The following is a 15,345-nucleotide window of genomic DNA, read 5'->3' as shown; positions in this document are numbered from 1 at the left end:
CGGGAGCTCACCCCATCGCGGGGATTCAAACCGCCAACCTTCTGATCAGCAAACCCTAGGCTCTGTGGTTTAACCCACAGTGCCACCCATATACCTGACAACAACCCTGTGAGGTAGGCTAAGTAGAAAGAAAAAAAAGTAACTGGCCCAAGGTCAAGCAGTAAACTTCACGACTTGAGCGGAGATTTGAATTCAGGTTTCCCAGGCCAACATTTCGCTTCAGGGTTGCCGACTCTGGGGGCATATTATTTGCAAACTGGGGAAACGTTCCCTGGCACAAACAACAAACTCAGCACATGTTGAATCTATTCTATTGGCTACAACAGAATGCTTCTTTCAAGCCTCATTTCAGCACCTGTGGGTGCCAGGAATATGGTCTTGGCACGTGCCCCTGCGGGTGCTGCATTGACGACACCTGCTCTAACCACTACACTCCACTGCAGCGCACTGGCTGGAGAATCAAGGCTATGGCTGGGAACACCTGGGTTTGCTGGATAACATGTCCCATTCACACAATCACAGTCAAATCTGTTTCTCGGGGATGTTGCGAAAACAAAACGGGATATAGTGAAACGGACGCCACCGTTGCGAAAAGGGCAGAATAAAAATACAAAAGCTGGTTGCGAGCCTCAGCAGAAACAGTGCAGCTGGATGCTGCACAGGCTCCATGCCATTCAGAGGATAAAAAGATTATGCATGCTGTCAGAGCTGCCCAAGGTCCCAGCTCACAGAGGACCAACGCTGCTTCGTTGTTAAGTACAAAAGTCTTTATTGAAGTTCAGTTTCACTTCCAGAGCCGCAGCGCGCAGCTCTACGTCTCAACTGTCAGACCACTGATGATCCGTCTGAATCTCCTCCCCCTGTACACCAGTTTAAGACCCTCGCCTTGCTCCACCTCTTCCGCTGCTCTTTCCTCCTCTGGGTCCGCCTGCCCGCCGGGGTCTCACCCTTTCTAGCCTCTTCTGACGCTGATTCCCCTGAGCCTTCTCCCTCCCTCCGGCGGGCTTTAGGAGCTGGTTCCCCATCCGGGTCTCCTGCTGTCCCCCGCGCCTGCACATTTGAACTTGGCGCGCGCGCCCAGCCAGCAGCTTTCCTCCTGACCGTTTCACTGCTGCTGTCACCGCTTCCCCCTTCGGGTGGGCTAGCTGCAACTGACCTCCCCTCCATTCCCCCACTCTCCGATGGAGGCGTGGTCAGCCCTGACTCCCTCTCTGGAGGAGACGCTGGCCCTGACACATGTGACTCTTCCCCCCCACTACGCTCTGGTGGGGAAACTGGTCCCAATCCCCCACTGCTGCTTTGGGGTTCCCCTCTGGCTCCTTGTTTCTGGTGCGTCCCCCCTGGGACCCCCCTTGCTCTGACCATCGGCGCCCCCTTCTGGGAATCTTCTGATTCGCTGGAGAAGCTCATGGAATCTCTCGGGCCACTGTCATACTCCCCTACGCTTCCCTCGGATTCTTCCCCTTCGCTCTCCAATTCCTCTCTCCCCAGTGCTCCTGCTCCTGATTCCCTGACACATGCATTTGATGGGAGGGGGAAAGGCTGCCTTACCTAAGACCTCCTTGCAAGGATTGTCAGTAGTGATGGGGATCCTACAAGCAGGACACTGACTGTTGTTCTTCAGCCACACTTCGATACAAATGGAGCAGAAGACATGGTTGTTGGCACAGATGACCGGATGACGGACCTTGCAACGGAGAAGGTATAACAATTAAAAAGGTATTCTAGCAGCAATTGCTCTTTTCCCTTTTTGGCTTGGAACACACATAAAAATCATGCAAGGAACATAGAATCTTAGAGTTAGAAGGAACCCAAGGGTAATAATAATAATAATAATAATAATAATAATAATAATAATAATAATTTATAACCAGAGCATGCACCACGCTGGTGAGGCAGTCCGCGGGCAGATAGGGTCTCAGCCTGTGTACCAGATGGAGCTGGTAAACAGCTGCCCTGGACACAGATTTGACCTGCCCGCCTCCTGTCCCCCCAAAACAGTACTTCTGTCTTGTCAGGATTCAACCTCAATCTGTTAGCCGCCATCCATCCTCCAACTGCCTCCAGACACTCACATGCAATGCTGGAATCTCAGATAAAGCATCCCTGACAGATGGCCGTCCAAACTCTACTTAAAAACCTCCAAGGAAGGAGAATCCACAACCTCCCAAGAGAGACCGTTCCACCGTCAAACAGCTCTGTCAGAAAGCTTTTTCTGTCTGTTTAGTCAGAATCTCCTTTCCTGCGCTCCAGAGCAGGAGAAAACAAGCATGCTCCCTCTTCCATGTGACAGCCCTTAAGATATTTGAAGATGGCTCTCCTGTCTCCTCTCAGTCTCCTCTTTCCCAGGCTAAACATATCAAGCTCCTTCCACCGTTCCTCACAGAGCTTAGTTTCCAGACCCTTGATCATCTTGGTTGCCCTCCTCTGCACACGGTCCAGCTCAGGCTTCCTCAACCTTGGCCCTCCAGATGTTTTGGCCTACAACTCCCATGATCCCTAGGTAGCAGGAGCAGTGGTCAGGGAGGATGGGAATCGTAGTCTCAAAAACATCTGGAGGGCCGAGGTTAAGGAAGCCTGTTCCAGCTTGTCAACATCTTTCTTAAATTGTGATGCCCAAAAATGGACACAGTATTCCAGGTGTGGTCTGATTAAGGCAGAATAAAGGTAAAGATAAAGGGACCCCTGACCATTAGGTCCAGTCGCGGACGACTCTGGGGTTGCGATGCTCATCTCGCTTTACTGGCCGAGGGAGCTGGCGTACAGCTTCCGGGTCATGTGGCCAGCATGACTAAGCCGCTTCTGGCAAACCAGAGCAGCGCATGGAAACGCCGTTTACCTTCCCGCTGGAGTGGTACCTATTTATCTACTTGCACTTCATGCTTTCGAACTGCTAGGTTGGCAGGAGCAGGGACCGAGCATCGGGAGCTCACCCCGTCGCAGGGATTCGAACTGCCAACCTTCTGATCGGCAAGCCCTAGGCTCTGTGGTTTAGACCACAGCGCCACCCACAAATAGAATAGATTAGAATAGAATAGAGTGGTACTAATACTTTCCTTGATCTAGACGCTATACTTTTGTTGAGGGAGCCTAGGATAGCGGTAGCTTTTTTTTTGCTGCTGCATCACACTGTTGACTCGTGTTAAGCTTGTGGTCCACCAAGACCCCTAGATCCTTCTCACATGTACTACTAGTAAGCCAGCAAACAGCAGTGCCACCAAGGCAGAGAGGGAGAGAGAAAGAAAGAAAATACATGGGTAAGGAAGGGGTATACAGAGCAGAATGTACAAAGTGAGGGGAGAGACTTCAAGGCTTCTTCCACCTACCTTGGTCCCACCCTCCAGTCTCTGCTTCTCAATTTGTATTGTATTATTTTATGCACTGTGGCTTGCCATTGTTTTAATGAAATTATTCATTGTAATTGTTAAGAGTGGATTTCTGTTTAATTTTTATACGCTGATATTTTATATTATTCTATATTCTAATGGATTGTTGAATGTTACTTTATTTGAAGTAGGTTGCTTATTTTAAGGTTATGTTTTATTATCACATTTTTTTTGTATTGCATTAGATTGTTATAAGGTGTACATTCTTTGTTTCTTCAGCTTGTAAACCGCCTTGGGTATTGTAAAATAGAAAGACGGTATTGCAAATTTGAAAAGTGATAAAAAGTGAAAGTTATATCAGGTCCAAGCAGCTAGAATATTACATGCACAGAAATGGAAAGAAGAGGAGTGGCAGTTTTTGAAAGTAATGGACTATGCAGAAATGGCAAAGCTGACAGGGAAATTAAGAGATCAAAATGATGAACTTTTCATAGAAGAATGGAGGCTCTTTGTGGACTATTTACACACACACACACACATCAAATGAAATCATGAGATAAAAGCAGCAGAAGAAAAAGGAAAAATTAATTGTAATAGAGAAGCTTTCTGTAACAGATAAATATATATAATGCAGTAGAAAGGGTTTGAGTAAAAACACTGTGGGAGGTGAGGGTAGGAAGTCAATTTATGAAACAATGTAATTATTTGATTTTGTGAAAATGTTCGAAAAAAGTAACAAAAAAGTATAGATATTGCTTGCTAGACTTTTAGAAGATTGCCCCTGACTGCTTCCGGCACAATGGCCCAATGTAACCCAAGTTTCCAGGATTTCCGCCTTCCCGGTTTTACACCACACTGAGAACTAGAAACTTTAGAAAATAAATAGGAAGTCCAGACTGTCCAAAGCCCAAGTTATGCACCGTGTTTCTTTTGCACAGAACTCCAGGACAAAAGACCCAAGAGACGCAATGATAAGTGAACTCAAAACGGAGTTTAGACTTGCTGAAGAATCTGCATCACAAAAAACTCCGCCAGTTTGCCATTTCCCTGCAGACAAAAATTAGTGAAGCTACCAGGGAAGGGCAAGAGGTTTTCTCCACCCTGCTGAGATGTTCTAAGCACTGATAACCATCCAATATAATATGTTCTATTGTACAGAAGGCAGAAGTAAAGAGCTGCTATGCCACAGAGAATTGGGGCTTTAAGTATTTGTATCTTAACAAGATGCTTATATATTTTCCTAAAGGAGCACAAACGGTTTTAGAAAAATAAGTTTCTGAAAGGCATTACTAATAAGATCTCCCTTTAATTTAAAATTCTGCTTGGAGTCCAACCCTGGGATTCAATAATCAACTATAAACAGAGAAATTCTGCATTTCATAATGCTACTTCGCCCACTGCGAAAACTTCTTTAGAGACCAAAACAAATGTTACTTTTGCTCCCAAAAGCCTTTGATATATTTGTGCTTCTAAACTCTGCTCTACTTCCAGAGATGAGACACAGGATAAAATAAAAAAAAGCCTAATTTCTCAAGCATTGTGGTCTACTGCTCTGTCCTAGGCAAACAAACCTAAGTCTACAATGCCTTGCAACGTGTGTGGGGTGTCTCAGGGGCCAAATACAGTGGTACCTCAGGTTACATATGCTTCAGGTTACACACGCTTCAGGTTACAGACTCCGCTAACCCAGAAATGGTGCTTCAGGTTAAGAACTTTGCTTCAGGATGAGAACAGAAATCGTGCTCCAGCGGCGCGGCAGCAACAGGAGGCCCCATTAGCTACAGTGGTGTTTCAGGTTAAGAACAGTTTCAGGTTAAGTACGGACCTCCGGAACGAATTAAGTACTTAACCCGAGGTGCCACTGTATAGCCATCCAGGGCTCTCTATCTGCCCTCTGAACTCTCCTCATACCATACCAGCTGGTTTTCCATGCGCTTCTCAAGTGCCTTTGTCCCGAACAGTTTTTCCCAAACTTGGATCTCCAGCTGTTTTTGGACTACAATTCCCATCATCCCAGACCACCGGTCCCGCTAGCTAGGGACGATGGGAACTGTAGTCCAAGAACAGCTATAGCCCCAAGTTTCGCAAACCCTGGTCTAGAATGCCTTTGGACTGCTACAAGCCTGGGTGGAGAAATGGCTGCCAAAAAACCTCAGACAAGTCAGAAACCTTTTGTATGACCAGTAGCGGATGGCATGGGAGAGATGCTTAACTGTGCTCCTGACAGCTGAACTGCTTACTGGGAACGCGCGGGGGGGGGGGGGGTAGACAGGAGGGTCTCGCAGTGCAAACACATGGCTAGATTGGCTCAGCTGGTGTGTTTGCACTGGGCCAAACTTGTTGCCACCTCTCTCCCTCCTGGAAGCTGCAGCACCTGCCAGGAGGTCAGGTATAAATCTCTCCTCCACTGCATTGTTTGCAACTGTCTCGTTTTACAGGATACCGTATTTTTCGCTCTATAGGACACACTTTTTCCCCTCCAAAAATTAAGGAGGCGCTCTGGAGGCTTCGCGTTGCTTTCGCTTTCGCTGAAGCCTGGAGAGCGAGAGGGGTTGGTGCGCACCGACCCCTCTCGCTCTCCAGGCTTCAGGGATAGCCTCCTGAAGCCTTTGGAGTGCAGTGGGAATTCACGCTGTGCTCCAAAGGCTTCGGGTTCCTTTTGCTGAAGCCGGGAGAGCAAGACTCTCCCGGCTTCAGCAGAGAGGGAGAGCTGCGCAGCGCCCCTTCAGCGAAGCGGGAGGAGAAATGGAAGGGGCTCCGTTTCTCCTGCCGCTTCACTGAAGGGGCGCTGAGCAGAGAGGGGGAGAATTTTTTTTCTCCTATTCTGCTCCTCCTATGGTCCGGTGCGTCCTATAGAGCGAAAAATACGGTAAGTGCAGGCTTGGGGCCAGAGACTCTTCTGAGCATCCAACTTCTCTGTGACAGGCTACGGATTCAACCACAACCAGAAGTTTCACATCACCCAAGACAAAAGTCCCCCAAAGCAGCACATTATACGATAGATTGTCCTACGCACAAATCATTCAAGGGCACACAGTAGTGCTGTTTGTGCATCACAGAGAGTGTGCCTCTTCTAAGATGGCACCTACCAGCTGTGGTTTCTCTAAGGGCTCTTATGAATCGCTGTTTTGAGAAGTCTGCCGCATATCTGGTCTGGGTCAACTTCTTCTTAGATTCAGTACACTTTCTCAAGCAAGAAAATCTAACCGCACGTGCCAGTTGCAACCCCAGCCTCCAAATGTTAATTATTTTATTTTGGAGCATTATTGTTTCTCTGTAATGAGAGGGTAGGTCCCTACCACAAGAGGCTTTCAATTTATAAACTGACCCAAGGAGTAAAGGTAAAAGTAAAGGACCTCTGGATGGTTAAGTCCAGTCAAAGGTGACTATGGGGTTGTGGCGCTCATCTTGCTTTCAAGCCGAGGGAGCCGCCATTGGTCCATAGACAGTTTTCTGGGTCATGTGGCCAGCTTCTGGCGCAACGGAACCCCATGATGGAAACTAGAGCTCACGAAAACGCTGTTTACCTTCCCACCGCAATGGTACGTATTTATCTACTTGCACTAGTGTGCTTTTGAATTGCTAGGTTGGAAGGAGCTGAGACAGAGCAACGGGAGCTCACCCCGTTGCCGGGATTTGAACCGCCGACCTTCTGATTGGCAAGCCCAAGAGGCTCAGTGGTTTAGACTACAGAGCCACCCACATCCCAAGGGGTGAGAAACACTAAACGGGAAAAAAATAAGCAGAATACGCCATTGTTTCAATTACACACAGAGTTTGTTTCAGAAGGAAGGTATCGGGGCTAGGGAGCTGTCCAAAGGTTTTGCGGAAAATATGAGTTTTAAGGTGGGGCCAGCAACCAAACGCTGCTGTTTGATGTGTTCCTGTTAAGTGCAGCCGCTAGCCAGTCGTGCCCTCTCAAAGGACACTCTGTTCCAGCCCTCTTGCAGGAGACTCTATTCCACTCCCGCCCCCGCCCCCATGATTTTCTGTTTTATTCCTTGCCCAGGGAATTGGCATTTTGTGTCCACTGAGCATGCTCAGTTCTCATTCAGCTTTTTCTGGGGTTGCCCTCTATTACATTTTTTAAAATGCAGGTACTTCTGCAAACCTTGGAGATGTTGCCATTTTGGCTACATAAAGACCTATGCCAGGAGAACATGTAAACAGAAGATATAGGGAACCTCTGGGTCTCCAGAAGTCACTAGATCACAACCCCCACTATCTCTAACCAGTGGCCATGCCAGTTGGGTATGATGGAGTCCAGCAAGATCTGGAAGGTCAAAGGTTGGTCACTTCTGGTACACAGGATTCATACTTGTGGGGTGGAGTGGGGTGCACACAAAAATCACACAGGCGAGTTTTGCCTATTGATTCTTGGGCGTCCATTTCCCAAACAAAGCATCATTTGCAGCTTACAAAACACTAGCTAGTGAAGAACAAAGGATGCTGATCGGGTCAACCTGAAAGACACTCTTTGGCCTCAAGCTCCCAGGTGGCCTACAATTAAAAAACAACAATATACATCAATAAAAGCCAGTCAAATTATGGCCAGCCAGTCCAGAAGCTTGTACCAATGAAAGTCTTCATCTGGTCCTGGAAAGTAAGTTGAAACAGGTGCGCTTCTCTGGCGAGGGCATTCCAAAAACCTTCTCTCTGATGGGCAGGAAAACGTTCAGTTTCAACCTACTGTCCCAACCTGCCTGGAGCTGATGGGAGTTTTAGCCCAAAATATCTGGAGGGACCAGGTTGGTGAAGAATGCTCTACCAAGTCCTAGTCTTAATGTCCTCTCTGCTTCAGGTGAAAATGCCTGCAGACAGCAAATAAAGGCACAGTAAAAAGCAGAGACATCCCCTTGCCAACAAAGGTCCATATAGTTAAAGCTATGGTTCTCCCAGTAGTGATGTATGGAAGTGAGAGCTGAACCATAAAGAAGGCTGATCGCCGAAGAATTGATGCTTTTGAATTATGGTGCTGGAGGAGACTCTTGAGAGTCCCATGGACTGCAAGAAGATCAAACCTCTCCATTCTTAAGGAAATCAGCCCTGAGTGCTCACTGGAAGGACAGATCCTGAAGCTGAGGCTCCAATACTTTGGCCACCTCAGGAGAAGAGAAGACTCCCTGGAAAAGACCCTGATGTTGGGAAAGATGGAGGGCGCAAGGAGAAGGGGATGACAGAGGTCGAGATGGTTGGACAGTGTTCTCGAAGCTACCAGCATGAGTTTGACCAAACTGCGGGAGGGAGTGGAAGACAGAAGTGCCTGGCGTGCTCTGGTCCAAGGGGTCACGAAGAGTCGGACACGACTAAATGACTAAACAACAACCACAACAACAACAACATGGTTTGAGGCCTGGCTAGTGCCTGGATCCTTACATTGACTCAGTGAACAAAGGTATGTCAGAGGTTCAAGCAATCCATCAAACAGATCCCCCTAGAGTTTCAAAGTGACTCAACGTTTAGAAGATACCGGTATATAAACACAACTGACAACACCATTCAAATGTTGAATGGAAGATTTCAGCAGTTTCATAATTAAGAATGCATTGCTTTTAATACAAGCAGATCAATCCACTACAGCTTTAGCAGATTACTGAAGACCAATTTATCAGTGGGCCTAACTTGTTTATTCTGAGGTTATTTTGGTTCTACCGAAGCAGGGGAAAATATTTAATGGTGGCTTTTCCGTCTAAAAACAATAATCATTATTAAAGATTTATAGTCCATAAGGACTCAACCTCTACTCATGTTTCTGTATCAGTAATTAAAAAAATCAGAATGTTCTCATATTGGTGTATGGTTTTTATTCGGATATGTTTCTAAGTTTTTAACATGTTTATAAAGCATTCTGTTTTATTTTATTTTTTTAAAGGAAAAACATAAAGAAGCTATTGCATTGCACTGGAAAGAACATTACCAGCATCTCCTTAACTACAACACCCCTGTAGCAGCCAAGGTCCTCTCACAAATCCCGCAAAAACAAATTGAAGATGAGCTTGCAGTATCTCCAAACCTGGGAGAGTTGTGCACAGCTATTAATCAAATGAAAATCAACAAAGCCAGTAGACCTGATGGGATACTTGCCGAAGTCTTCAAAGTGGGTGGAACTGAACTTACACAACAACTTCACAAGCTCATCGAAAAAATCTGGGAGAGGAGATCCCAGCAGACTTTAGGGTTGCCAAAATTATCAACCTTTTTAAAAAAGGTGATAGAACGGATAGCAGAAACTATGAAGGCATCTCTTTATTAGCCGTGGCCTGCAAAATTCTTGCAAGGATCTTAGCAAACCATCTCCTAACTATATCCAAGGCTACCCTTCCTGAATCCCAAAATGGTTTTCAACCTTCTAGGGGGACAGTAGATATGATTTTCACGGCTCAACAGCTTCAAGAAACATGCAGAGAGCAAAACCAACCCCTGTATATGGTGTTTATTGACCTCACTAAGGGCTTCGACACTGTAAATCGTAATACCCTGTGGACTGTTCTTCTGAAAATTGGCTGGCCAGATAAATTTGTGAACATTCTTCGGCGCCTCTGTGATAATATGACAGCAACAATTGCAGATAACAATGGCTCTCAAAGTGAACCATTCACAGTGGGATCAGGTGTTAAACAGGGATGTGATTTCGCCCCAACTCTATTTATTATTTATTTTCATTGCCATGATCCTACACATTGTTGAAGGGAAACTCCCCACCAGGGTAGAAACCATATATCGAACAGATAGAAAGCTCTTTAACTTGAGCAGGCTGAAAGCAAAGAGTAAGGTTACCATAACTTCCATCATAGAGCTTCAGTATGCTGATGACAACGTAGTGTGCGCACGCTCAGAGGATGACCTCCAAACCATCCTAAACATCTTCGCAGAAGCTTATGAAAAGCTTGGCCTATCGCTCAACATCCAAAAAACCAGGATGCTGCACCAACAAGCACAAAACAACCCCTCTGCAGTGCCACAAATCCAACTCAGTGGTGTAACGTTGGAAAGTGTCAATCACTTCTCCTACCTGGGCAGTTATCTTTCCACAAGGGCCAACAATGATGCCGAAATCCAGCATCACCTGAGCTCTATGAGTGCAGCTTTCTCCCGATTGAAGTGCAGAGGTTTTGAGGACCGGGGCATTCACAGGGAAAGCAAAATGCTTGTTTACAAAGCTATTGCACTACCAACCTTACTGTATGCTTGTGAAACATGGACCACTTATAAATGCCATCTCCAACTCCTTGAAAGTTTCCATCAACGGTGTCTCTGAAAAAAACTGCATATTACTTGGGAAGACAGGCAAACTAATGTCAGTGTACTGGAAGAAGCAAAGATCACCAGTGTTGAAGCAATGATTCTTCAACATCAACTTTGTTGGGCTGGTCATGTTGTGCAGATGCCTGATTATCGTCTTCCAAAGCAACGACTCTATTCCAAACTTAAAAATGGAAAACATAATGCTGGTGGTCAACAAAAGAGGTTTAAAGACTCTCTCAAGGAAAATCTAAAAAAATCAAGTATAAGCACTGACCACTGGGAAACACTGGCCTGTGAGTGCTCCAATTGGAGAACAGCCTTTGCCAAAGGTGTCATGGACTTTGAAGATGTTTGAACTCAGGACGAAAGGGAGAAATGTGCTAAGAGGAAGGCAAACACTCACCGTGATCAACTCCCACCCAGAAACCTATGTCCCCACTGTGTAAGGACATGTGGATCCAGAATTGGCCTCCACAGTCACTTATGGACACATCATTAAGATCGTGTTCATGGAAGACAATCTTACTCAGCTACGAGTGATCGCCAAAGAAGAAGACACTCCTCTCTCCATGAGAAAAGCCACCACCAGATCTGAAAGAGGGGAAAAAATTTCCAACAAGCTCCATCATACTCACGGCCACAAACTTTCAATGTGTATACAGAGCCTGCTGAAAACAGGGTTGCAGGTCTATTCGGCGAACACAGTTTCCCATAAGTATCATAACAAACATGGCAGAAAGTGAGGAGAAATTAAAGAACCTTTTAATGAGGGTGAAAGAGGAGAGCACAAAATATGGTCTGAAGCTCAACATCAAAAAAACGAAGATCATGGCCACTGGTCCCATCACCTCCTGGCAAATAGAAGGGGAAGAAATGGAGGCAGTGAGAGATTTTACTTTCTTGGGCTCCATGATCACTGCAGATGGTGACAGCAGTCACGAAATTAAAAGACGCCTGCTCCTTGGGAGAAAGGCAATGGCAAACCTAGACAGAATCTTAAAAAGCAGAGACATCACCTTGATAACAAAGGTCCGTATAGTTAAAGCCATGGTTTTCCCAGTAGTGATGTGTGGAAGTGAGAGCTGGACCATAAAGAAGGCTGATCGCCGAAGAATTGATGCTTTTGAATTATGGTGCTGGAGGAGACTCTTGAGAGTCCCATGGACTACAAGAAGATCAAACCTCTCCATTCTTAAGGAAATCAGCCCTGAGTGCTCACTGGAAGGACAGATTGTGAAGCTGAGGCTCCAATACTTTGGCCACCTCATGAGAAGAGAAGACTCCCTGGAAAAGACCCTGATGTTGGGAAAGATTGAGGGCACAAGGAGAAGGGGACGACAGAGGACGAGATGGTTGGACAGTGTTGATGGTTGGACAGTGTTCTCGAAGCTACCAGCATGAGTTTGACCAAACTGCGGGAGGCAGTGGAAGACAGAAGTGCCTGGCGTGCTCTGGTCCATGGGGTTACGAAGATTTGGACATGACTAAACAACATCATAACAAACAGATTGGGAGGGAGGAAAAGAAGACAGTAGACCACAGAGTGGTTGTAAATAAGATCTGAAATCATAGCTCAGGATCATTTCTTGCAGTGCTAGTCAACATTTTCTCAGCATACATGCCATAAACGAAGGTAGAAAGCAAGAGGAAACAAACAAACAAACTCCAGCTGAACTCCTATAACATTATTGGTTGTGGAGAGCTTAGTGAAGCAAGCAGGGCTGTCCTTAAACGGGGGGGGGGGGGGAGCCTCTCTGGCCTAGGCTTCTACTCCAAATTATTTGGCCTACCTTGTTACTAGCAGGTTCTCAGCCTGCAGAAACCCAGATTGAAAAGCTCTCTCAAAACCACTGACAAGGCATCGACTCTGATCCAAGCAATTTCCAATCACTCTAAAATACTAATTTTAAAAAGCCCCGAAACAAACGAGGAGGAAGGGGGAAGTCTTCGTTTCGCCCCCACCCCCGGCAGACCCTTCATCACAGCAGCTTCCCTTCATTTTACAAAAAGTGAACGCGTCCTCATTTAAGTACTGTACAGCCCAATAAGTCTTGAAAAGCGGAAGCGAATCTTTCCGACACGGCAATGGTCTAGCTAAGGCCTCCCTTCCTCCTCCTGGCTCTAAAAGCAGCCACACACACGAGGTTCCGGTGAAGTGCAGGGACAAATCTGGGAACCGGGGAACAATCGGCTACGTGTCAGAGGGAAACGCGACAGCTTTTTGGGGGAGAAGAGAGAGGAAATCCTCCTTGGAATCCATTCTCGCTCTCCTCCCTGGCAAGGCATGGCTTTCTCCCGAGGACCACGCACGCTTCAAAGTGTCCCTTCTTTGGGGTGGGGTGGGGGGCGGTTGCATCTCGAACGCAAGGTGCCGTTACCTTTCCCAGGCAAATGTGGCAAGTGATGGGCAGCGTGAGAGAAAGTGTTACATTCTGAACGTTCTGAGCCATTGTGACGTTTCGAATCCCGCGAGCGTGGAAGTTCCAATCCACAGGCGGCGGCGACCGCGGCGGCGGCGGCGAAGGAAGACTCGCTCTCTTCAACTCTCACGCTGTTAGGGCTCCCAGTACGGAAAGCCAGCTAGGCCAATCTTCCTCGCGTTGACGCGGACGCTTTTTAAGACGACTTCTCATCGGAAGAGGGGGAGGAGAGGAGGGAGGGGCCGAGAAATCTGAGCACGTAGAGCGTGAAAAACGCCAGTTTGTCGCCGGGTTTGTCCTCTCTTGCCTTGCCTTGGCAGACACGGATGTGCGCACACGTATCTATTTCGAATGTGTAAGAATTTCAGTCGGAATTGGTGCAACAGACCCAGGCTTACCAAAGCCCCTCCCCTTTTGTCCTTACAATAACCCTATGAAATAAATGAGGTTGAGTGTGCGACCGGCTCAATGTCAGGGACATTAAAGCAAACAAACAAACAAACTCTTAACCCAAATGATTTAAAACACACTGCACTTTCTCCAATTAATCCTCGAAGAGATACAAAAGCCACGCTGAATTCACACGCTGGCTTTTTTCCAGCAGTGCAAGCGGTTCTTGCTTGTGTATACTTGAGTTGCTGTGAATCCCACCTTGTTTCTCCTTGAATCACAGTCAGAAGAATTTGCATCAGCCACTAGCCATAGCAATAAAATAAAATACAATGTATTGAAGACAATGTATTATAATTGCCCCTGCTAATTTTTTATTTTGCTGTCACCAGGTTATCTTCATCTGTTAGAAGAAAACAACACAGTAGCAATGGTCGTGAGCGCTGGTATGGATAGTAGTAGAGGGGGAATAAACTCACTCCTCAAATCTTTATAAAGAGTGAAAGCTGGCAGCACATGAGCTACTGATTCAATACTGCCATCTCCACATGGGCATAAGCGTTTTTCCAGCGGGATTTTTTGAAATCGGCCCTCAAGTTACAGCTGAAGGCAGTATATTTAATCTTGCAAAAGTGAAAGCACACCTGTATTTTGGAACTGTTACATTTTGCAAATAGGGGGCCAATGTATTGAAAGGACTAGTTGGAAAATAATCATACCATGGACAAAATTTCCTTATTGTGGCCAAATTATACTTGAGCTGATGTAAATTCCACCATGTTTCTCCTTGAAACCAGACTGCAGAACTTGCTTCCGTCATGCATGGCACATTCATACGTAATACATCTGTTGCATATAGGTCTGATCCACAAAAGCGTCTCTCGGAAATGCCGCCCACTCCATAGCTAGAAAATTTAATATTCAAATTTGCGCTACGGAGTGCAAACAATACATTCAATGTGAATTTGATATCATAGCAACTAATGCTGCTATCTAGAATCTATCTGCTTGCCCAAGTGAACAGAGAGATCCAGCTAGTACTCAGTCTTGGAATTGCCCAAGAACGCTGAGGACTAGCACATTGCATCTTCCTTGCCTGGAAGGAGATGGTGTGTATGCATGTGCAAGGCTGGCCTGAGACGTTTTGGCATCTTTATTTAATTTATTTATTGAATTTATATACCGCCCTATACCTGGAGGTCTCGGGGCGGTTCACAGAACAAAATCAAAATATAAAACAACAAAATATATAATCAAAATAAAAACAACAATCCCATAACCCTCACATGTTAAGTTGTGGGTGAACATATCAGACAACACAGTGATTCTTCAAACAGCTCTTGTTTATTCACAGGCCAGGACAGAACTGAACAAGAGCTGTTTGAAGAATCGCTGTGTCGTCTGATATGTTCACCCACAGCTTAACACTGGCGACGAAGGTGTAGGTGTAATTGACTCCCCCTCCGCCTGGTTCCGGTGGTAGAACACATGGCAGGCAGCACCATGGGACATGATTAAAGAGAAGCTCCACAACCACTATGCGCCAAACCCGTCCAAGATTGCTGCCCGCCATGCGTTCTAACACCGAAACTACCCTGTACCATGTACACTACCCTGGAATCAATGTTTTGGATGAAGACACAAGCTGTATACACCCCCAAACATTTAAAGCACACCCTTCCAAAGAACCGTCGTTCATTCCTCCCGGAGCTACAACTCCTAGCACCCATAACAAGCTACAGTTCCAACCATTCTTTGTGGGGTGTTTTAAATGTATGGTGCGCAACAAGCTGCGGTCTGAATTCTTTTTTCACTTCAAAATAACAAGTAAATAAACTGTGTCATGCACAGGGCTCGAAGGCGCACCAAAGTCAATTGGTTTTGATGGATTTAGACACCCCTGTCTGTAGAACTAGCATGCAGCCGGACTCTTTGTGTTTGCTATTCAAACAGCTACCTAACAA

The 15,345-nt window shown here is 46.2% G+C and overlaps 1 protein-coding gene across 2 annotated transcripts in view; it reads right to left on the bottom strand.

The window, feature by feature from the left end:
• The window catches only part of OBI1 (ORC ubiquitin ligase 1), a 28,060-nt gene extending 14,924 nt beyond the window's left edge, over positions 1-13,136 (bottom strand). Inside the window, exons 1-2 of one of the 2 annotated variants that reach the window (XM_083610667.1) lie at positions 12,950-13,136; positions 1,552-1,687 (exon numbers count right to left, since the gene is read on the bottom strand). In XM_083610667.1, the coding sequence (XP_083466793.1) occupies positions 1,552-1,687; positions 12,950-13,021 (208 nt within the window). In that variant the 5' untranslated portion in view covers positions 13,022-13,136. Of the gene's footprint in view, positions 1-1,551; positions 1,688-12,361; positions 12,780-12,949 lie in introns of those variants that run through there. The other variant, XM_083610668.1, reaches the window with a different exon arrangement.
• Between the last annotated feature and the right edge of the window lie 2,209 nt (positions 13,137-15,345).

Source organism: Podarcis filfolensis (assembly GCF_964270895.1).
Source record: "Podarcis filfolensis genome assembly, chromosome: 4".
NCBI lineage: Eukaryota > Metazoa > Chordata > Lepidosauria > Squamata > Lacertidae > Podarcis > Podarcis filfolensis.
The sequence above is the reverse complement of the archived record's forward strand: the minus strand, read 5'-3'. Positions and strand labels throughout refer to the sequence as shown.